The sequence below is a fragment of the Pseudophryne corroboree genome (assembly GCF_028390025.1).
Source record: "Pseudophryne corroboree isolate aPseCor3 chromosome 3 unlocalized genomic scaffold, aPseCor3.hap2 SUPER_3_unloc_59, whole genome shotgun sequence".
Lineage (NCBI taxonomy): Eukaryota > Metazoa > Chordata > Amphibia > Anura > Myobatrachidae > Pseudophryne > Pseudophryne corroboree.
This window is the reverse complement of record NW_026967551.1, coordinates 60,476-85,312: the sequence shown is the minus strand read 5'-3', so window position 1 is coordinate 85,312 and position 24,837 is coordinate 60,476. Positions and strand designations below refer to the sequence as shown.

Here is a 24,837-nt window from a genome sequence, read left to right as displayed (position 1 = left end):
CAGGACATTGGTGTATGGTATAGTATACATTGTGTAGATGATGGGATGTCATAGGACATTGGTGTATGGTATAGTATACATTGTGTAGATGATGGGATGTCACAGGACATTGGTGCATGGTATAGTATACATTGTGTAGATGATGGGATGTCACAGGACATTGGTGTATGGTATAGTATACATTGTGTAGATGATGGGATGTCACAGGTCATTGGTGTATGGTATAGTATACATTGTGTAGATGCTGGGATGTCACAGGACATTGGTGTATGGTATAGTATACATTGTGTAGATGATGAGGTGCTGGGATGTCACAGGACATTGGTGCATGGTATAGTATACATTGTGTAGATGCTGGGATGTCACAGGACATTGGTGTATGGTATGGTATAGTATACATTGTGTAGATGATGAGGTGCTGGGATGTCACAGGACATTTGTGTATGGTATAGTATACATTGTGTAGATGATGGGATGTCACAGGACATTGGTGCATGGTATAGTATACATTGTGTATATGATGAGATGTCACAGGACATTGGTGTATGGTATAGTATACATTGTGTAGATGATGGGATGTCACAGGACATTGGTGCATGGTATAGTATACATTGTGTATATGATGGGATGTCACAGGACATTGGTGCATGGTATAGTATACATTGTGTAGATGATGGGATGTCACAGGTCATTGGTGTATGGTATAGTATACATTGTGTAGACGCTGGGATGTCACAGGTCATTGGTGTATGGTATAGTATACATTGTGTAGATGATGGGATGTCACAGGACATTGGTGCATGGTATAGTATACATTGTGTAGATGATGGGATGTCACAGGACATTGGTGCATGGTATAGTATACATTGTGTAGATGATGGGATGTCACAGGACATTGGTGCATGGTATAGTATACATTGTGTAGATGATGGGATGTCACAGGACATTGGTGCATGGTATAGTATACATTGTGTAGATGATGGGGTGTCACAGGTCATTGGTGTATGGTATAGTATACATTGTGTAGATGATGGGATGTCACAGGACATTGGTGTATGGTATAGTATACATTGTGTAGATGCTGGGATGTCACAGGTCATTGGTGTATGGTATAGTATACATTGTGTAGATGATGGGATGTCACAGGACATTGGTGTATGGTATAGTATACATTGTGTAGATGATGGGATGTCACAGGACATTGGTGTATGGTATAGTATACATTGTGTAGATGATGGGATGTCACAGGACATTGGTGTATGGTATAGTATACATTGTGTAGATGATGAGATGTCACATGACATTGGTGTATGATATAGTATACATTGTGTAGATGATGGGATGTCACAGGACATTGGTGTATGGTATAGTATACATTGTGTAGATGATGGGATGTCACAGGTCATTGGTGCATGGTATAGTATACATTGTGTAGATGATGGGATGTCACAGGACATTGGTGCATGGTATAGTATACATTGTGTAGATGCTGGGATGTCACAGGACATTGGTGCATGGTATAGTATACATTGTGTAGATGATGGGGTGTGACAGGACATTGGTGCATGGTATAGTATACATTGTGTAGATGATGGGATGTCACAGGACATTGGTGCATGGTATAGTATACATTGTGTAGATGATGGGGTGTCACAGGACATTGGTGTATGGTATAGTATACATTGTGTAGATGATGGGATGTCACAGGACATTGGTGTATGGTATAGTATACATTGTGTAGATGATGGGATGTCACAGGACATTGGCGCATGGTATAGTATACATTGTGTAGATGATGGGATGTCACAGGACATTGGCGCATGGTATAGTATACATTGTGTAGATGATGGGATGTCACAGGACATTGGCGTATGGTATAGCATACATTGTGTAGATGATGGGATGTCACAGGACATTGGTGTATGGTATAGTATACATTGTGTAGATGATGGGATGTCACAGGACATTGGTGTATGGTATAGTATACATTGTGTAGATGATGGGATGTCACAGGACATTGGTGTATGGTATAGTATACATTGTGTAGATGATGGGATGTCACAGGTCATTGGTGTATGGTATAGTATACATTGTGTAGATGATGAGGTGCTGGGATGTCACAGGACATTGGTGCATGGTATAGTATACATTGTGTAGATGATGGGATGTCACAGGACATTGGTGTATGGTATAGTATACATTGTGTAGATGATGGGATGTCACAGGACATTGGTGCATGGTATAGTATACATTGTGTAGATGATGGGATGTCACAGGTCATTGGTGTATGGTATAGTATACATTGTGTAGATGATGGGATGTCACAGGTCATTGGTGCATGGTATAGTATACTTTGTGTAGATGATGGGATGTCACAGGACATTGGTGCATGGTATAGTATACATTGTGTAGATGATGGGATGTCACAGGACATTGGTGTATGGTATAGTATACATTGTGTATATGATGGGATGTCACAGGTCATTGGTGCATGGTATAGTATACATTGTGTAGATGATGGGATGTCACAGGACATTGGTGCATGGTATAGTATACATTGTGTAGATGATGGGATGTCACAGGACATTGGTGCATGGTATAGTATACATTGTGTAGATGACGGGATGTCACAGGACATTGGTGTATGGTATAGTATACATTGTGTAGATGATGGGATGTCACAGGTCATTGGTGCATGGTATAGTATACATTGTGTAGATGATGGGGTGTCACAGGACATTGGTGCATGGTATAGTATACATTGTGTAGATGATGGGGTGTCACAGGACATTGGTGTATGGTATAGTATACATTGTGTAGATGATGGGATGTCACAGGACATTGGTGCATGGTATAGTATACATTGTGTAGATGATGGGATGTCACAGGACATTGGTGTATGGTATAGTATACATTGTGTAGATGATGGGATGTCACAGGACATTGGCGCATGGTATAGTATACATTGTGTAGATGATGGGATGTCACAGGACATTGGCGCATGGTATAGTATACATTGTGTAGATGATGGGATGTCACAGGACATTGGTGTATGGTATAGTATACATTGTGTAGATGATGGGATGTCACAGGTCATTGGTGTATGGTATAGTATACATTGTGTAGATGATGAGGTGCTGGGATGTCACAGGACATTGGTGCATGGTATAGTATACATTGTGTAGATGATGGGATGTCACAGGACATTGGTGTATGGTATAGTATACATTGTGTAGATGATGGGATGTCACAGGACATTGGTGCATGGTATAGTATACATTGTGTAGATGATGGGATGTCACAGGTCATTGGTGTATGGTATAGTATACATTGTGTAGATGATGGGATGTCACAGGACATTGGTGCATGGTATAGTATACATTGTGTAGATGATGGGATGTCACAGGACATTGGTGTATGGTATAGTATACATTGTGTAGATGATGGGATGTCACAGGACATTGGTGTATGGTATAGTATACATTGTGTAGATGATGGGATGTCACAGGACATTGGTGTATGGTATAGTATACATTGTGTAGATGATGGGATGTCACAGGACATTGGTGTATGGTATAGTATACATTGTGTAGATGATGGGATGTCACAGGACATTGGCGCATGGTATAGTATACATTGTGTAGATGATGGGATGTCACAGGACATTGGTGTATGGTATAGTATACATTGTGTAGATGATGGGATGTCACAGGACATTGGTGTATGGTATAGTATACATTGTGTAGATGATGGGATGTCACAGGACATTGGTGTATGGTATAGTATACATTGTGTAGATGCTGGGATGTCACAGGACATTGGTGTATGGTATAGTATACATTGTGTAGATGCTGGGATGTCACAGGACATTGGTGCATGGTATAGTATACATTGTGTAGATGCTGGTATGTCACAGGACATTGGTGCATGGTATAGTATACATTGTGTATATGATGGGATGTCACAGGTCATTGGTGCATGGTATAGTATACATTGTGTAGATGATGGGATGTCACAGGACATTGGTGCATGGTATAGTATACATTGTGTAGATGATGGGATGTCACAGGACATTGGTGTATGGTATAGTATACATTGTGTAGATGATGGGATGTCACAGGACATTGGTGCATGGTATAGTATACATTGTGTAGATGATGGGATGTCACAGGACATTGGTGCATGGTATAGTATACATTGTGTAGATGCTGGGATGTCACAGGTCATTGGTGCATGGTATAGTATACATTGTGTAGATGATGGGATGTCACAGGTCATTTGTGCATGGTATAGTATACATTGTGTAGATGCTGGGATGTCACAGGACATTGGTGTATGGTATAGTATACATTGTGTAGATGATGGGATGTCACAGGACATTGGTGTATGGTATAGTATACATTGTGTAGATGATGAGATGTCACAGGACATTGGTGCATGGTATAGTATACATTGTGTAGATGGGATGTCACAGGACATTGGTGCATGGTATAGTATACATTGTGTAGATGATGAGGTGCTGGGATGTCACAGGACATTGGTGCATGGTATAGTATACATTGTGTAGATGATGGGATGTCACAGGACATTGGTGTATGGTATAGTATACATTGTGTAGATGATGGGATGTCACAGGACATTGGTGTATGGTATAGTATACATTGTGTAGATGATGGGATGTCACAGGACATTGGTGTATGGTATAGTATACATTGTGTAGATGATGGATGCTGGGATGTCACAGGACATTGGTGTATGGTATAGTATACATTGTGTAGATGATGGGATGTCACAGGACATTGGTGTATGGTATAGTATACATTGTGTAGATGATGGGATGTCACAGGTCATTGGTGCATGGTATAGTATACATTGTGTAGATGATGGGATGTCACAGGACATTGGTGCATGGTATAGTATACATTGTGTAGATGATGGGATGTCACAGGACATTGGTGTATAGTATAGTATACATTTTGTAGATGATGGGATGTCACAGGTCATTGGTGTATGGTATAGTATACATTGTGTAGATGATGAGGTGCTGGGATGTCACAGGACATTGGTGCATGGTATAGTATACATTGTGTAGATGATGGGGTGTCACAGGACATTGGTTTATGGTATAGTATACATTGTGTAGATGATGAGATGTCACATGACATTGGTGTATGATATAGTATACATTGTGTAGATGATGGGATGTCACAGGACATTGGTGTATGGTATAGTATACATTGTGTAGATGATGGGATGTCACAGGACATTGGTGCATGGTATAGTATACATTGTGTAGATGCTGGGATGTCACAGGACATTGGTGCATGGTATAGTATACATTGTGTAGATGATGGGGTGTCACAGGACATTGGTGCATGGTATAGTATACATTGTGTAGATGATGGGATGTCACAGGACATTGGTGCATGGTATAGTATACATTGTGTAGATGATGTGGTGTCACAGGACATTGGTGTATGGTATAGTATACATTGTGTAGATGATGGGATGTCACAGGACATTGGTGTATGGTATAGTATACATTGTGTAGATGATGGGATGTCACAGGACATTGGTGTATGGTATAGTATACATTGTGTAGATGATGAGGTGTCACAGGACATTGGTGTATGGTATAGTATACATTGTGTAGATGATGAGATGTCACAGGACATTGGTGCATGGTATAGTATACATTGTGTAGATGATGAGATGTCACAGGTCATTGGTGCATGGTATAGTATACATTGTGTAGATGATGAGGTGTCACAGGACATTGGTGCATGGTATAGTATACATTGTGTAGATGATGGGATGTCACAGGACATTGGTGCATGGTATAGTATACATTGTGTAGATGATGGGATGTCACAGGACATTGGTGTATGGTATAGTATACATTGTGTAGATGATGGGATGTCACAGGTCATTGGTGTATGGTATAGTATACATTGTGTAGATGATGAGGTGCTGGGATGTCACAGGACATTGGTGCATGGTATAGTATACATTGTGTAGATGATGGGATGTCACAGGACATTGGTGTATGGTATAGTATACATTGTGTAGATGATGGGATGTCACAGGACATTGGTGTATGGTATAGTATACATTGTGTAGATGATGGGATGTCACAGGACATTGGTGTATGGTATAGTATACATTGTGTAGATGATGGGATGTCACAGGTCATTGGTGTATGGTATAGTATACATTGTGTAGGTGCTGGGATGTCACAGGACATTGGTGCATGGTATAGTATACATTGTGTAGATGATGGGATGTCACAGGTCATTGGTGCATGGTATAGTATACATTGTGTAGATGATGGGATGTCACAGGACATTGGTGTATGGTATAGTATACATTGTGTAGATGATGGGATGTCACAGGTCATTGGTGTATGGTATAGTATACATTGTGTAGATGATGGGATGTCACAGGACATTGGTGTATGGTATAGTATACATTGTGTAGATGATGGGATGTCACAGGACATTGGTGTATTGTATAGTATACATTGTGTAGATGATGGGATGTCACAGGACATTGGTGTATGGTATAGTATACATTGTGTAGATGATGGGATGTCACAGGACATTGGTGCATGGTATAGTATACATTGTGTAGATGATGGGATGTCACAGGACATTGGTGCATGGTATAGTATACATTGTGTAGATGATGGGATGTCACAGGACATTGGTGTATGGTATAGTATACATTGTGTAGATGATGGGATGTCACAGGACATTGGTGCATGGTATAGTATACATTGTGTAGATGATGGGATGTCACAGGACATTGGTGCATGGTATAGTATACATTGTGTAGATGCTGGGATGTCACAGGTCATTGGTGCATGGTATAGTATACATTGTGTAGATGATGGGATGTCACAGGTCATTGGTGCATGGTATAGTATACATTGTGTAGATGCTGGGATGTCACAGGACATTGGTGTATGGTATAGTATACATTGTGTAGATGATGGGATGTCACAGGACATTGGTGTATGGTATAGTATACATTGTGTAGATGATGAGATGTCACAGGACATTGGTGCATGGTATAGTATACATTGTGTAGATGGGATGTCACAGGACATTGGTGCATGGTATAGTATACATTGTGTAGATGATGAGGTGCTGGGATGTCACAGGACATTGGTGCATGGTATAGTATACATTGTGTAGATGATGGGATGTCACAGGACATTGGTGTATGGTATAGTATACATTGTGTAGATGATGGGATGTCACAGGACATTGGTGTATGGTATAGTATACATTGTGTAGATGATGGGATGTCACAGGACATTGGTGTATGGTATAGTATACATTGTGTAGATGATGGATGCTGGGATGTCACAGGACATTGGTGTATGGTATAGTATACATTGTGTAGATGATGGGATGTCACAGGACATTGGTGTATGGTATAGTATACATTGTGTAGATGATGGGATGTCACAGGTCATTGGTGCATGGTATAGTATACATTGTGTAGATGATGGGATGTCACAGGACATTGGTGCATGGTATAGTATACATTGTGTAGATGATGGGATGTCACAGGACATTGGTGTATGGTATAGTATACATTGTGTAGATGATGGGATGTCACAGGTCATTGGTGTATGGTATAGTATACATTGTGTAGATGATGAGGTGCTGGGATGTCACAGGACATTGGTGCATGGTATAGTATACATTGTGTAGATGATGGATGCTGGGATGTCACAGGACATTGGTGCATGGTATAGTACACATTGTGTAGATGATGGGATGTCACAGGACATTGGTGTATGGTATAGTATACATTGTGTAGATGCTGGGATGTCACAGGACATTGGTGTATGGTATAGTATACATTGTGTAGATGATGGGGTGTCACAGGACATTGGTGCATGGTATAGTATACATTGTGTAGATGATGGGATGTCACAGGACATTGGTGTATGGTATAGTATACATTGTGTAGATGCTGGGATGTCACAGGACATTGGTGTATGATATAGTATACATTGTGTAGATGATGGGATGTCACAGGACATTGGTGTATGATATAGTATACATTGTGTAGATGATGGGATGTCACAGGACATTGGTGTATTGTATAGTATACATTGTGTAGATGATGGGATGTCACAGGACATTGGTGTATGGTATAGTATACATTGTGTAGATGATGGGATGTCACAGGACATTGGTGCATGGTATAGTATACATTGTGTAGATGATGGGATGTCACAGGACATTGGTGCATGGTATAGTATACATTGTGTAGATGATGGGATGTCACAGGACATTGGTGCATGGTATAGTATACATTGTGTAGATGATGGGATGTCACAGGACATTGGTGTATGGTATAGTATACATTGTGTAGATGATGGGATGTCACAGGACATTGGTGTATGGTATAGTATACATTGTGTAGATGATGGGATGTCACAGGACATTGGTGTATGGTATAGTATACATTGTGTAGATGATGGGATGTCACAGGACATTGGTGTATGGTATAGTATACATTGTGTAGATGCTGGGATGTCACAGGACATTGGTGTATGGTATAGTATACATTGTGTAGATGATGGGATGTCACAGGACATTGGTGTATGGTATAGTATACATTGTATAGATGGGATGTCACAGGACATTGGTGTATGGTATAGTATACATTGTGTAGATGATGGGGTGTCACAGGACATTGGTGCATGGTATAGTATACATTGTGTAGATGCTGGGATGTCACAGGACATTGGTGCATGGTATAGTATACATTGTGTAGATGCTGGGATGTCACAGGACATTGGTGTATGGTATAGTATACATTGTGTAGATGATGGGATGTCACAGGACATTGGTGTATGGTATAGTATACATTGTGTAGATGATGAGATGTCACAGGACATTGGTGCATGGTATAGTATACATTGTGTAGATGATGGGATGTCACAGGACATTGGTGTATGGTATAGTATACATTATGTATATGATGGGATGTCACAGGACATTGGTGTATGGTATAGTATACATTGTGTAGATGATGGGATGTCACAGGACATTGGTGCATGGTATAGTATACATTGTGTAGATGATGGGATGTCACAGGACATTTGTGTATGGTATAGTATACATTGTGTAGATGATGGGATGTCACAGGACATTGGTGTATGGTATAGTATACATTGTATAGATGGGATGTCACAGGACATTGGTGTATGGTATAGTATACATTGTGTAGATGATGGGGTGTCACAGGACATTGGTGCATGGTATAGTATACATTGTGTAGATGCTGGGATGTCACAGGACATTGGTGCATGGTATAGTATACATTGTGTAGATGCTGGGATGTCACAGGACATTGGTGTATGGTATAGTATACATTATGTATATGATGGGATGTCACAGGACATTGGTGTATGGTATAGTATACATTGTGTAGATGATGGGATGTCACAGGACATTGGTGCATGGTATAGTATACATTGTGTAGATGATGGGATGTCACAGGACATTTGTGTATGGTATAGTATACATTGTGTAGATGATGGGATGTCACAGGACATTGGTGTATGGTATAGTATACATTGTATAGATGGGATGTCACAGGACATTGGTGTATGGTATAGTATACATTGTGTAGATGATGGGGTGTCACAGGACATTGGTGCATGGTATAGTATACATTGTGTAGATGCTGGGATGTCACAGGACATTGGTGCATGGTATAGTATACATTGTGTAGATGCTGGGATGTCACAGGACATTGGTGTATGGTATAGTATACATTGTGTAGATGATGGGATGTCACAGGACATTGGTGTATGGTATAGTATACATTGTGTAGATGATGAGATGTCACAGGACATTGGTGTATGGTATAGTATACATTGTGTAGATGATGAGATGTCACAGGACATTGGTGCATGGTATAGTATACATTGTGTAGATGATGGGATGTCACAGGACATTGGTGTATGGTATAGTATACATTATGTATATGATGGGATGTCACAGGACATTGGTGTATGGTATAGTATACATTGTGTAGATGATGGGATGTCACAGGTCATTGGTGCATGGTATAGTATACATTGTGTAGATGATGGGATGTCACAGGTCATTGGTGTATGGTATAGTATACATTGTGTAGATGATGGGATGTCACAGGACATTGGTGTATGGTATAGTATACATTGTGTAGATGATGGGATGTCACAGGACATTGGTGCATGGTATAGTATACATTGTGTAGATGATGGGATGTCACAGGACATTGGTGTATGGTATAGTATACATTGTGTAGATGATGGGATGTCACAGGTCATTGGTGTATGGTATAGTATACATTGTGTAGATGCTGGGATGTCACAGGACATTGGTGTATGGTATAGTATACATTGTGTAGATGATGAGGTGCTGGGATGTCACAGGACATTGGTGCATGGTATAGTATACATTGTGTAGATGCTGGGATGTCACAGGACATTGGTGTATGGTATGGTATAGTATACATTGTGTAGATGATGAGGTGCTGGGATGTCACAGGACATTTGTGTATGGTATAGTATACATTGTGTAGATGATGGGATGTCACAGGACATTGGTGCATGGTATAGTATACATTGTGTATATGATGAGATGTCACAGGACATTGGTGTATGGTATAGTATACATTGTGTAGATGATGGGATGTCACAGGACATTGGTGCATGGTATAGTATACATTGTGTATATGATGGGATGTCACAGGACATTGGTGCATGGTATAGTATACATTGTGTAGATGATGGGATGTCACAGGTCATTGGTGTATGGTATAGTATACATTGTGTAGACGCTGGGATGTCACAGGTCATTGGTGTATGGTATAGTATACATTGTGTAGATGATGGGATGTCACAGGACATTGGTGCATGGTATAGTATACATTGTGTAGATGATGGGATGTCACAGGACATTGGTGCATGGTATAGTATACATTGTGTAGATGATGGGATGTCACAGGACATTGGTGCATGGTATAGTATACATTGTGTAGATGATGGGATGTCACAGGACATTGGTGCATGGTATAGTATACATTGTGTAGATGATGGGGTGTCACAGGTCATTGGTGTATGGTATAGTATACATTGTGTAGATGATGGGATGTCACAGGACATTGGTGTATGGTATAGTATACATTGTGTAGATGCTGGGATGTCACAGGTCATTGGTGTATGGTATAGTATACATTGTGTAGATGATGGGATGTCACAGGACATTGGTGTATGGTATAGTATACATTGTGTAGATGATGGGATGTCACAGGACATTGGTGTATGGTATAGTATACATTGTGTAGATGATGGGATGTCACAGGACATTGGTGTATGGTATAGTATACATTGTGTAGATGATGAGATGTCACATGACATTGGTGTATGATATAGTATACATTGTGTAGATGATGGGATGTCACAGGACATTGGTGTATGGTATAGTATACATTGTGTAGATGATGGGATGTCACAGGACATTGGTGCATGGTATAGTATACATTGTGTAGATGATGGGATGTCACAGGTCATTGGTGCATGGTATAGTATACATTGTGTAGATGATGTGATGTCACAGGACATTGGTGCATGGTATAGTATACATTGTGTAGATGCTGGGATGTCACAGGACATTGGTGCATGGTATAGTATACATTGTGTAGATGATGGGGTGTGACAGGACATTGGTGCATGGTATAGTATACATTGTGTAGATGATGGGATGTCACAGGACATTGGTGCATGGTATAGTATACATTGTGTAGATGATGGGGTGTCACAGGACATTGGTGTATGGTATAGTATACATTGTGTAGATGATGGGATGTCACAGGACATTGGTGTATGGTATAGTATACATTGTGTAGATGATGGGATGTCACAGGACATTGGCGCATGGTATAGTATACATTGTGTAGATGATGGGATGTCACAGGACATTGGCGCATGGTATAGTATACATTGTGTAGATGATGGGATGTCACAGGACATTGGCGTATGGTATAGCATACATTGTGTAGATGATGGGATGTCACAGGACATTGGTGTATGGTATAGTATACATTGTGTAGATGATGGGATGTCACAGGACATTGGTGTATGGTATAGTATACATTGTGTAGATGATGGGATGTCACAGGACATTGGTGTATGGTATAGTATACATTGTGTAGATGATGGGATGTCACAGGACATTGGTGTATGGTATAGTATACATTGTGTAGATGATGGGATGTCACAGGTCATTGGTGTATGGTATAGTATACATTGTGTAGATGATGAGGTGCTGGGATGTCACAGGACATTGGTGCATGGTATAGTATACATTGTGTAGATGATGGGATGTCACAGGACATTGGTGTATGGTATAGTATACATTGTGTAGATGATGGGATGTCACAGGACATTGGTGCATGGTATAGTATACATTGTGTAGATGATGGGATGTCACAGGTCATTGGTGTATGGTATAGTATACATTGTGTAGATGATGGGATGTCACAGGACATTGGTGCATGGTATAGTATACATTGTGTAGATGATGGGATGTCACAGGACATTGGTGTATGGTATAGTATACATTGTGTAGATGATGGGATGTCACAGGACATTGGTGTATGGTATAGTATACATTGTGTAGATGATGGGATGTCACAGGACATTGGTGTATGGTATAGTATACATTGTGTAGATGATGGGATGTCACAGGACATTGGCGTATGGTATAGTATACATTGTGTAGATGATGGGATGTCACAGGACATTGGTGCATGGTATAGTATACATTGTGTAGATGATGGGATGTCACAGGACATTGGTGTATGGTATAGTATACATTGTGTAGATGATGGGATGTCACAGGACATTGGTGTATGGTATAGTATACATTGTGTAGATGATGGGATGTCACAGGTCATTGGTGTATGGTATAGTATACATTGTGTAGATGATGGGATGTCACAGGTCATTGGTGCATGGTATAGTATACATTGTGTAGATGATGGGATGTCACAGGACATTGGTGCATGGTATAGTATACATTGTGTAGATGATGGGATGTCACAGGACATTGGTGTATGGTATAGTATACATTGTGTAGATGATGGGATGTCACAGGTCATTGGTGCATGGTATAGTATACATTGTGTAGATGATGGGATGTCACAGGACATTGGTGCATGGTATAGTATACATTGTGTAGATGATGGGATGTCACAGGACATTGGTGCATGGTATAGTATACATTGTGTAGATGACGGGATGTCACAGGACATTGGTGTATGGTATAGTATACATTGTGTAGATGATGGGATGTCACAGGTCATTGGTGCATGGTATAGTATACATTGTGTAGATGATGGGGTGTCACAGGACATTGGTGCATGGTATAGTATACATTGTGTAGATGATGGGGTGTCACAGGACATTGGTGTATGGTATAGTATACATTGTGTAGATGATGGGATGTCACAGGACATTGGTGCATGGTATAGTATACATTGTGTAGATGATGGGATGTCACAGGACATTGGTGTATGGTATAGTATACATTGTGTAGATGATGGGATGTCACAGGACATTGGTGCATGGTATAGTATACATTGTGTAGATGATGGGATGTCACAGGACATTGGTGCATGGTATAGTATACATTGTGTAGATGATGGGATGTCACAGGACATTGGCGTATGGTATAGTATACATTGTGTAGATGATGGGATGTCACAGGACATTGGCGCATGGTATAGTATACATTGTGTAGATGATGGGATGTCACAGGACATTGGCGCATGGTATAGTATACATTGTGTAGATGATGGGATGTCACAGGACATTGGTGTATGGTATAGTATACATTGTGTAGATGATGGGATGTCACAGGTCATTGGTGTATGGTATAGTATACATTGTGTAGATGATGAGGTGCTGGGATGTCACAGGACATTGGTGCATGGTATAGTATACATTGTGTAGATGATGGGATGTCACAGGACATTGGTGTATGGTATAGTATACATTGTGTAGATGATGGGATGTCACAGGACATTGGTGCATGGTATAGTATACATTGTGTAGATGATGGGATGTCACAGGTCATTGGTGTATGGTATAGTATACATTGTGTAGATGATGGGATGTCACAGGACATTGGTGCATGGTATAGTATACATTGTGTAGATGATGGGATGTCACAGGACATTGGTGTATGGTATAGTATACATTGTGTAGATGATGGGATGTCACAGGACATTGGTGTATGGTATAGTATACATTGTGTAGATGATGGGATGTCACAGGACATTGGTGTATGGTATAGTATACATTGTGTAGATGATGGGATGTCACAGGACATTGGTGTATGGTATAGTATACATTGTGTAGATGATGGGATGTCACAGGACATTGGCGCATGGTATAGTATACATTGTGTAGATGATGGGATGTCACAGGACATTGGTGTATGGTATAGTATACATTGTGTAGATGATGGGATGTCACAGGACATTGGTGTATGGTATAGTATACATTGTGTAGATGATGGGATGTCACAGGACATTGGTGTATGGTATAGTATACATTGTGTAGATGCTGGGATGTCACAGGACATTGGTGTATGGTATAGTATACATTGTGTAGATGCTGGGATGTCACAGGACATTGGTGCATGGTATAGTATACATTGTGTAGATGCTGGTATGTCACAGGACATTGGTGCATGGTATAGTATACATTGTGTATATGATGGGATGTCACAGGTCATTGGTGCATGGTATAGTATACATTGTGTAGATGATGGGATGTCACAGGACATTGGTGCATGGTATAGTATACATTGTGTAGATGATGGGATGTCACAGGACATTGGTGTATGGTATAGTATACATTGTGTATATGATGGGATGTCACAGGTCATTGGTGCATGGTATAGTATACATTGTGTAGATGATGGGATGTCACAGGACATTGGTGCATGGTATAGTATACATTGTGTAGATGGGATGTCACAGGTCATTGGTGTATGGTATAGTATACAATGTGTAGATGATGGGATGTCACAGGACATTGGTGTATGGTATAGTATACATTGTGTAGATGATGGGGTGTCACAGGACATTGGTGCATGGTATAGTATACATTGTGTAGATGATGGGATGTCACAGGACATTGGTGTATGGTATAGTATACATTGTGTATATGATGGGATGTCACAGGTCATTGGTGCATGGTATAGTATACATTGTGTAGATGATGGGATGTCACAGGACATTGGTGCATGGTATAGTATACTTTGTGTAGATGGGATGTCACAGGTCATTGGTGTATGGTATAGTATACATTGTGTAGATGATGGGATGTCACAGGACATTGGTGTATGGTATAGTATACATTGTGTAGATGATGGGGTGTCACAGGACATTGGTGCATGGTATAGTATACATTGTGTAGATGATGGGATGTCACAGAACATTGGTGCATGGTATAGTATACATTGTGTAGATGATGGGATGTCACAGGACATTGGTGCATGGTATAGTATACATTGTGTAGATGATGGGATGTCACAGGACATTGGTGTATGGTATAGTATACATTGTGTAGATGATGGGATGTCACAGGACATTGGTGCATGGTATAGTATACATTGTGTAGATGCTGGGATGTCACAGGACATTGGTGTATGGTATAGTATACATTGTGTAGATGCTGGGATGTCACAGGACATTGGTGCATGGTATAGTATACATTGTGTAGATGATGGGATGTCACAGGACATTGGTGTATGGTATAGTATACATTGTGTAGATGATGGGATGTCACAGGACATTGGTGTATGGTATAGTATACATTGTGTAGATGATGGGATGTCACAGGACATTGGTGTATGGTATAGTATACATTGTGTAGATGATGGGATGTCACAGGACATTGGTGTATGTTATAGTATACATTGTGTAGATGATGGGGTGTCACAGGACATTGGTGCATGGTATAGTATACATTGTGTAGATGATGGGATGTCACAGGACATTGGTGTATGGTATAGTATACATTGTGTAGATGCTGGGATGTCACAGGTCATTGGTGCATGGTATAGTATACATTGTGTAGATGATGGGATGTCACAGGACATTGGTGTATGGTATAGTATACATTGTGTAGATGATGGGATGTCACAGGACATTGGTGCATGGTATAGTATACATTGTGTAGATGATGGGATGTCACAGGACATTGGTGTATGGTATAGTATACATTGTGTAGATGATGGGATGTCACAGGACATTGGTGTATGGTATAGTATACATTGTGTAGATGCTGGGATGTCACAGGACATTGGTGTATGATATAGTATACATTGTGTAGATGATGGGATGTCACAGGTCATTGGTGTATGGTATAGTATACATTGTGTAGATGATGAGGTGCTGGGATGTCACAGGACATTGGTGTATGGTATAGTATACATTGTGTAGATGCTGGGATGTCACAGGACATTGGTGTATGATATAGTATACATTGTGTAGATGATGGGATGTCACAGGTCATTGGTGTATGGTATAGTATACATTGTGTAGATGATGAGGTGCTGGGATGTCACAGGACATTGGTGCATGGTATAGTATACATTGTGTAGATGATGGGATGTCACAGGTCATTGGTGCATGGTATAGTATACATTGTGTAGATGATGGGGTGTCACAGAACATTGGTGCATGGTATAGTATACATTGTGTAGATGATGGGGTGTCACAGGACATTGGTGTATGGTATAGTATACATTGTGTAGATGATGGGATGTCACAGGACATTGGTGTATGGTATAGTATACATTGTGTAGATGATGGGATGTCACAGGACATTGGTGCATGGTATAGTATACTTTGTGTAGATGATGGGATGTCACAGGACATTGGTGCATGGTATAGTATACATTGTGTAGATGATGGGATGTCACAGGACATTGGTGCATGGTATAGTATACATTGTGTAGATGATGGGATGTCACAGGTCATTGGTGCATGGTATAGTATACATTGTGTAGATGATGGGATGTCACAGGACATTGGTGTATGGTATAGTATACATTGTGTAGATGATGGGATGTCACAGGACATTGGTGCATGGTATAGTATACATTGTGTAGATGATGGGATGTCACAGGACATTGGTGTATGGTATAGTATACATTGTGTAGATGGGATGTCACAGGTCATTGGTGTATGGTATAGTATACATTGTATAGATGGGATGTCACAGGTCATTGGTGTATGGTATAGTATACATTGTGTAGATGATGGGATGTCACAGGACATTGGTGTATGGTATAGTATACATTGTGTAGATGATGGGATGTCACAGGACATTGGTGTATGGTATAGTATACATTGTGTAGATGATGGGATGTCACAGGACATTGGTGTATGGTATAGTATACATTGTGTAGATGATGGGATGTCACAGGACATTGGTGTATGGTATAGTATACATTGTGTAGATGATGGGGTGTCACAGGACATTGGTGCATGGTATAGTATACATTGTGTAGATGATGGGATGTCACAGGACATTGGTGTATGGTATAGTATACATTGTGTAGATGCTGGGATGTCACAGGACATTGGTGTATGATATAGTATACATTGTGTAGATGCTGGGATGTCACAGGACATTGGTGTATGGTATAGTATACATTGTGTAGATGATGGGATGTCACAGGACATTGGTGTATGGTATAGTATACATTGTGTAGATGATGGGATGTCACAGGACATTGGTGTATGGTATAGTATACATTGTGTAGATGATGGGATGTCACAGGACATTGGTGTATGGTATAGTATACATTGTGTAGATGATGGGATGTCACAGGACATTGGTGTATGGTATAGTATACATTGTGTAGATGATGAGATGTCACAGGACATTGGTGTATGGTATAGTATACATTGTGTAGATGATGGGATGTCACAGGACATTGGTGTATGGTATAGTATACATTGTGTAGATGATGGGATGATGAGATGTCACAGGACATTGGTGTATGGTATAGTATACATTGTGTAGATGATGGGATGTCACAGGACATTGGTGTATGGTATAGTATACATTGTGTAGATGATGGGATGTCACAGGACATTGGTGTATGGTATAGTATACATTGTGTAGATGATGAGATGTCACAGGACATTGGTGTATGGTATAGTATACATTGTGTAGATGATGGGATGTCACAGGTCATTGGTGTATGGTATAGTATACATTGTGTAGATGATGAGATGTCACAGGACATTGGTGCATGGTATAGTATACATTGTGTAGATGATGGGATGTCACAGGACATTGGTGCATGGTATAGTATACATTGTGTAGATGATGGGGTGTCACAGGACATTGGTGTATGGTATAGTATACATTGTGTAGATGATGAGGTGCTGGGATATCACAGGACATTGGTGTATGGTATAGTATACATTGTGTAGATGATGGGATGTCACAGGACATTGGTGTATGGTATAGTATACATTGTATAGATGGGATGTCACAGGTCATTGGTGTATGGTATAGTATACATTGTGTAGATGATGGGATGTCACAGGACATTGGTGTATGGTATAGTATACATTGTGTAGATGATGGGATGTCACAGGACATTGGTGTATGGTATAGTATACATTGTGTAGATGATGGGATGTCACAGGACATTGGTGTATGGTATAGTATACATTGTGTAGATGATGGGATGTCACAGGACATTGGTGTATGGTATAGTATACATTGTGTAGATGATGGGGTGTCACAGGACATTGGTGCATGGTATAGTATACATTGTGTAGATGATGGGATGTCACAGGACATTGGTGTATGGTATAGTATACATTGTGTAGATGATGGGATGTCACAGGTCATTGGTGTATGGTATAGTATACATTGTGTAGATGATGGGATGTCACAGGACATTGGTGTATGGTATAGTATACATTGTGTAGATGATGGGATGTCACAGGACATTGGTGTATGGTATAGTATACATTGTGTAGATGATGAGATGTCACAGGACATTGGTGTATGGTATAGTATACATTGTGTAGATGATGAGATGTCACTGGACATTGGTGTATGGTATAGTATACATTGTGTAGATGATGGGATGTCACAGGACATTGGTGTATGGTATAGTATACATTGTGTAGATGATGGGATGTCACAGGACATTGGAGTATGGTATAGTATACATTGTGTAGATGATGGGATGTCACAGGACATTGGTGCATGGTATAGTATACATTGTGTAGATGATGGGATGTCACAGGACATTGGTGTATGGTATAGTATACATTGTGTAGATGATGGGATGTCACAGGACATTGGTGTATGGTATAGTATACATTGTGTAGATGATGGGATGTCACAGGACATTGGTGTATGTTATAGTATACATTGTGTAGATGATGGGGTGTCACAGGACATTGGTGCATGGTATAGTATACATTGTGTAGATGATGGGATGTCACAGGACATTGGTGTATGGTATAGTATACATTGTGTAGATGATGGGATGTCACAGGACATTGGTGTATGGTATAGTATACATTGTGTAGATGATGGGATGTCACAGGACATTGGTGTATGGTATAGTATACATTGTGTAGATGCTGGGATGTCACAGGACATTGGCGCATGGTATAGTATACATTGTGTAGATGATGGGATGTCACAGGACATTGGTGCATGGTATAGTATACATTGTGTAGATGCTGGGATGTCACAGGACATTGGTGCATGGTATAGTATACATTGTGTAGATGATGAGATGTCACAGGACATTGGTGCATGGTATAGTATACATTGTGTAGATGATGAGATGTCACAGGACATTGGTGTATGGTATAGTATACATTGTGTAGATGATGGGATGTCACAGGACATTGGTGCATGGTATAGTATACATTGTGTAGATGATGGGATGTCACAGGTCATTGGTGTATGGTATAGTATACATTGTGTAGATGATGGGATGTCACAGGACATTGGTGTATGGTATAGTATACATTGTGTAGATGATGGGGTGTCACAGGACATTGGTGCATGGTATAGTATACATTGTGTAGATGATGGGATGTCACAGGACATTGGTGTATGGTATAGTATACATTGTGTAGATGATGGGATGTCACAGGACATTGGTGTATGGTATTGTATACATTGTGTAGATGATGGGATGTCACAGGACATTGGTGCATGGTATAGTATACATTGTGTAGATGATGGGATGTCACAGGACATTGGCGCATGGTATAGTATACATTGTGTAGATGATGGGATGTCACAGGACATTGGTGTATGGTATAGTATACATTGTGTAGATGATGGGATGTCACAGGTCATTGGTGTATGGTATAGTATACATTGTGTAGATGATGGGATGTCACAGGACATTGGTGTATGGTATAGTATACATTGTGTAGATGATGGGATGTCACAGGACATTGGCGCATGGTATAGTATACATTGTGTAGATGATGGGATGTCACAGGACATTGGTGTATGGTATAGTATACATTGTGTAGATGATGGGATGTCACAGGACATTGGTGCATGGTATAGTATACATTGTGTAGATGATGGGATGTCACAGGTCATTGGTGTATGGTATAGTATACATTGTGTAGATGATGGGATGTCACAGGACATTGGTGTATGGTATAGTATACATTGTGTAGATGATGGGATGTCACAGGACATTGGTGTATGGTATAGTATACATTGTGTAGATGATGGGATGTCACAGGTCATTGGTGTATGGTATAGTATACATTGTGTAGATGATGGGATGTCACAGGACATTGGTGCATGGTATAGTATACATTGTGTATATGATGGGATGTCACAGGACATTGGTGTATTGTATAGTATACATTGTGTATATGATGGGTGCTGGGATCTCCAGGGTCACTAGCTGCATTTTTCTTGTAATTAGTAACTATTATAAGATGAAGAAGGCGGAGGAACGAGCAGCTGCTGAAGAAGTGACTCCATCCCCCACATTGCCCGTCCCGGCTCCTGCAGCGTCACCCGTGTCTGGGAAAAAGAAAGGAAGTGGTAAAGGTGATATGCTCAGGAATATAGGATATTATGTGACATATATAATACGTGATCTGCTCTATATATCCTGTTTAAAATATATTACTTGGAGCAGTAATAGCTCATATTCTATTTCCTGTATAGTCAGTGTTAGCGATGTGTAGTATATCCGGTGATACAGCGTTTCCTGTATAGTCAGTGTTAGCTATGTGTAGTATATCCGGTGATACAGCGTTTCCTGTATAGTCAGTGTTAGCTATGTGTAGTATATCCGGTGATACAGCGTTTCCTGTATAGTCAGTGTTAGCGATGTGTAGTATATCCGGTGATACAGTGTTTCCTGTATAGTCAGTGTTAGCTATGTGTAGTATATCCGGTGATACAGCGTTTCCTGTATAGTCAGTGTTAGCTATGTGTAGTATATCCGGTGATGCAGCGTTTCCTGTATAGTCAGTGTTAGCTATGTGTAGTATATCCGGTGATACAGTGTTTCCTGTATAGTCAGTGTTAGCTATGTGTAGTATATCCGGTGATACAGTGTTTCCTGTATAGTCAGTGTTAGCTATGTGTAGTATATCCGGTGATACAGCGTTTCCTGTATAGTCAGTGTTAGCTATGTGTAGTATATCCGGTGATACAGCGTTTCCTGTATAGTCAGTGTTAGCTATGTGTAGTATATCCGGTGATACAGCGTTTCCTGTATAGTCAGTGTTAGCTATGTGTAGTATATCCGGTGATACAGCGTTTCCTGTATAGTCAGTGTTAGCTAGGTGTAGTATATCCGGTGATACAGCGTTTCCTGTATAGTCAGTGTTAGCTAGGTGTAGTATATCCGGTGATACAGCGTTTCCTGTATAGTCAGTGTTAGCTAGGTGTAGTATATCCGGTGATACAGCGTTTCCTGTATAGTCAGTGTTAGCTATGTGTAGTATATCCGGTGATACAGCGTTTCCTGTATAGTCAGTGTTAGCTATGTGTAGTATATCCGGTGATACAGCGTTTCCTGTATAGTCAGTGTTAGCGTGGTGTAGTATATCCGGTGATACAGCGTTTCCTGTATAGTCAGTGTTAGCTATGTGTAGTATATCCGGTGATAGCTAACACGGACTATACAGGAAACGCTGTATCACCGGATATACTACACATAGTGTTTCCTGTATAGTCCGGATATACTACACATAGCTAACACGGACTATACAGGAAACTCTGCATCACCGGATATACTACACATAGTGTTTCCTGTATAGTCAGTGTTAGCTATGTGTAGTATATCCGGTGATAGCTAACACTGACTATACAGGAAACACTATATCACCGGATATACTACACATAGCTAACACTGACTATACAGGAAACTCTGCATCACCGGATATACTACACATAGTGTTTCCTGTATAGTCAGTGTTAGCTATGTGTAGTATATCCGGTGATACAGCGTTTCCTGTATAGTCCGTGTTAGCGATGTGTAGTATATCCGGTGATACAGCGTTTCCTGTATAGTCAGTGTTAGCTATCACCGGATATACTACACATAGCCAACACTGACTATACAGGAAACGCTGTATCACCGGATATACTACACATCGCTAACACTGACTATACAGGAAAACGCTGTATCACCGGATATACTACACATAGCTAACACTGACTATACAGGAAACACTATGTGTAGTATATCCGGTGATGCAGAGTTTCCTGTATAGTCCGTGTTAGCTATGTGTAGTATATCCGGTGATACAGCGTTTCCTGTAGAGTCAGTGTTAGCTATGTGTAGTATATCCGGTGATACAGCGTTTCCTGTATAGTCAGTGTTAGCTAGGTGTAGTATATCCGGTGATACAGCGTTTCCTGTATAGTCAGTGTTAGCTAGGTGTAGTATATCCGGTGATACAGCGTTTCCTGTATAGTCAGTGTTAGCTAGGTGTAGTATATCCGGTGATACAGCGTTTCCTGTATAGTCAGTGTTAGCTAGGTGTAGTATATCCGGTGATACAGCGTTTCCTGTATAGTCAGTGTTAGCTATGTGTAGTATATCCGGTGATACAGCGTTTCCTGTATAGTCAGTGTTAGCTATGTGTAGTATATCCGGTGATACAGCGTTTCCTGTATAGTCAGTGTTAGCTAGGTGTAGTATATCCGGTGATACAGCGTTTCCTGTATAGTCAGTGTTAGCTAGGTGTAGTATATCCGGTGATACAGCGTTTCCTGTATAGTCAGTGTTAGCTAGGTGTAGTATATCCGGTGATACAGCGTTTCCTGTATAGTCAGTGTTAGCTATGTGTAGTATATCCGGTGATACAGCGTTTCCTGTATAGTCAGTGTTAGCTATGTGTAGTATATCCGGTGATAGCTGACACTGACTATACAGGAAACACTATATCACCGGATATACTACACATAGCTAACACTGACTATACAGGAAACGCTGTATCACCAGATATACTACACATAGCTAACACTGACTATACAGGAAACGCTGTATCACCGGATATACTACACATAGCTAACACTGACTATACAGGAAACACTGTATCACCGGATATACTACACATAGCTAACACAGACTATACAGGAAACACTGTATCACCGGATATACTACACATAGCTAACACTGACTATACAGGAAACGCTGTATCACCGGATATACTACACATCGCTAACACTGACTATACAGGAAACGCTGTATCACCGGATATACTACACATAGCTAACACTGACTATACAGGAAACGCTGTATCACTGGATATACTACACATAGCTAACACTGACTATACAGGAAACGCTGTATCACTGGATATACTACACATAGCTAACACTGACTATACAGGAAACGCTGTATCACTGGATATACTACACATAGCTAACACTGACTATACAGGAAACGCTGTATCACCGGATATACTACACATAGCTAACACTGACTATACAGGAAACGCTGTATCACCGGATATACTACACATAGCTTACACTGACTATACAGTAAACACTGTATCACCGGATATACTACACATAGCTAACACTGACTATACAGGAAACGCTGCATCACCGGATATACTACACATAGCTAACACTGACTATACAGGAAATGCTGTAACACCGGATATACTACACCACACTAACACTGACTATACAGGAAACGCTGTATCACCGGATATACTACACATAGCTAACACTGACTATACAGGAAACACTGTATCACCGGATATACTACACATAGCTAACACTGACTATACAGGAAACACTGTATCACCGGATATACTACACATAGCTAACACTGACTATACAGGAAACACTGTATCACCGGATATACTACACATAGCTAACACTGACTATACAGGAAACACTATCACCGGATATACTACACATAGCTAACACTGACTATACAGGAAACACTGTATCACCGGATATACTACACATAGCTAACACTGACTATACAGGAAACACTGTATCACCGGATATACTACACATAGCTAACACTGACTATACAGGAATCGCTGTATCACCGGATATACTACACATAGCTAACACTGACTATACAGGAAACACTATCACCGGATATACTACACATAGCTAACACTGACTATACAGGAAACTCTGCATCACCGGATATACTACACCACACTAACACTGACTATACAGTAAACACTGTATCACCGGATATACTACACATAGCTAACACTGACTATACAGTAAACACT

At 40.4% G+C, this 24,837-nt stretch overlaps 1 protein-coding gene across 1 annotated transcript in view; it reads left to right on the top strand.

The window, feature by feature from the left end:
• Positions 1-24,837, top strand: part of ENO4 (enolase 4) — a 199,505-nt gene that overhangs the window by 115,870 nt on the left and 58,798 nt on the right. Inside the window, exon 4 of the mRNA XM_063950052.1 lies at positions 21,036-21,163. Within this exon, the coding sequence (XP_063806122.1) occupies positions 21,036-21,163 (128 nt within the window). The remainder of the gene's footprint in view (positions 1-21,035; positions 21,164-24,837) is intronic.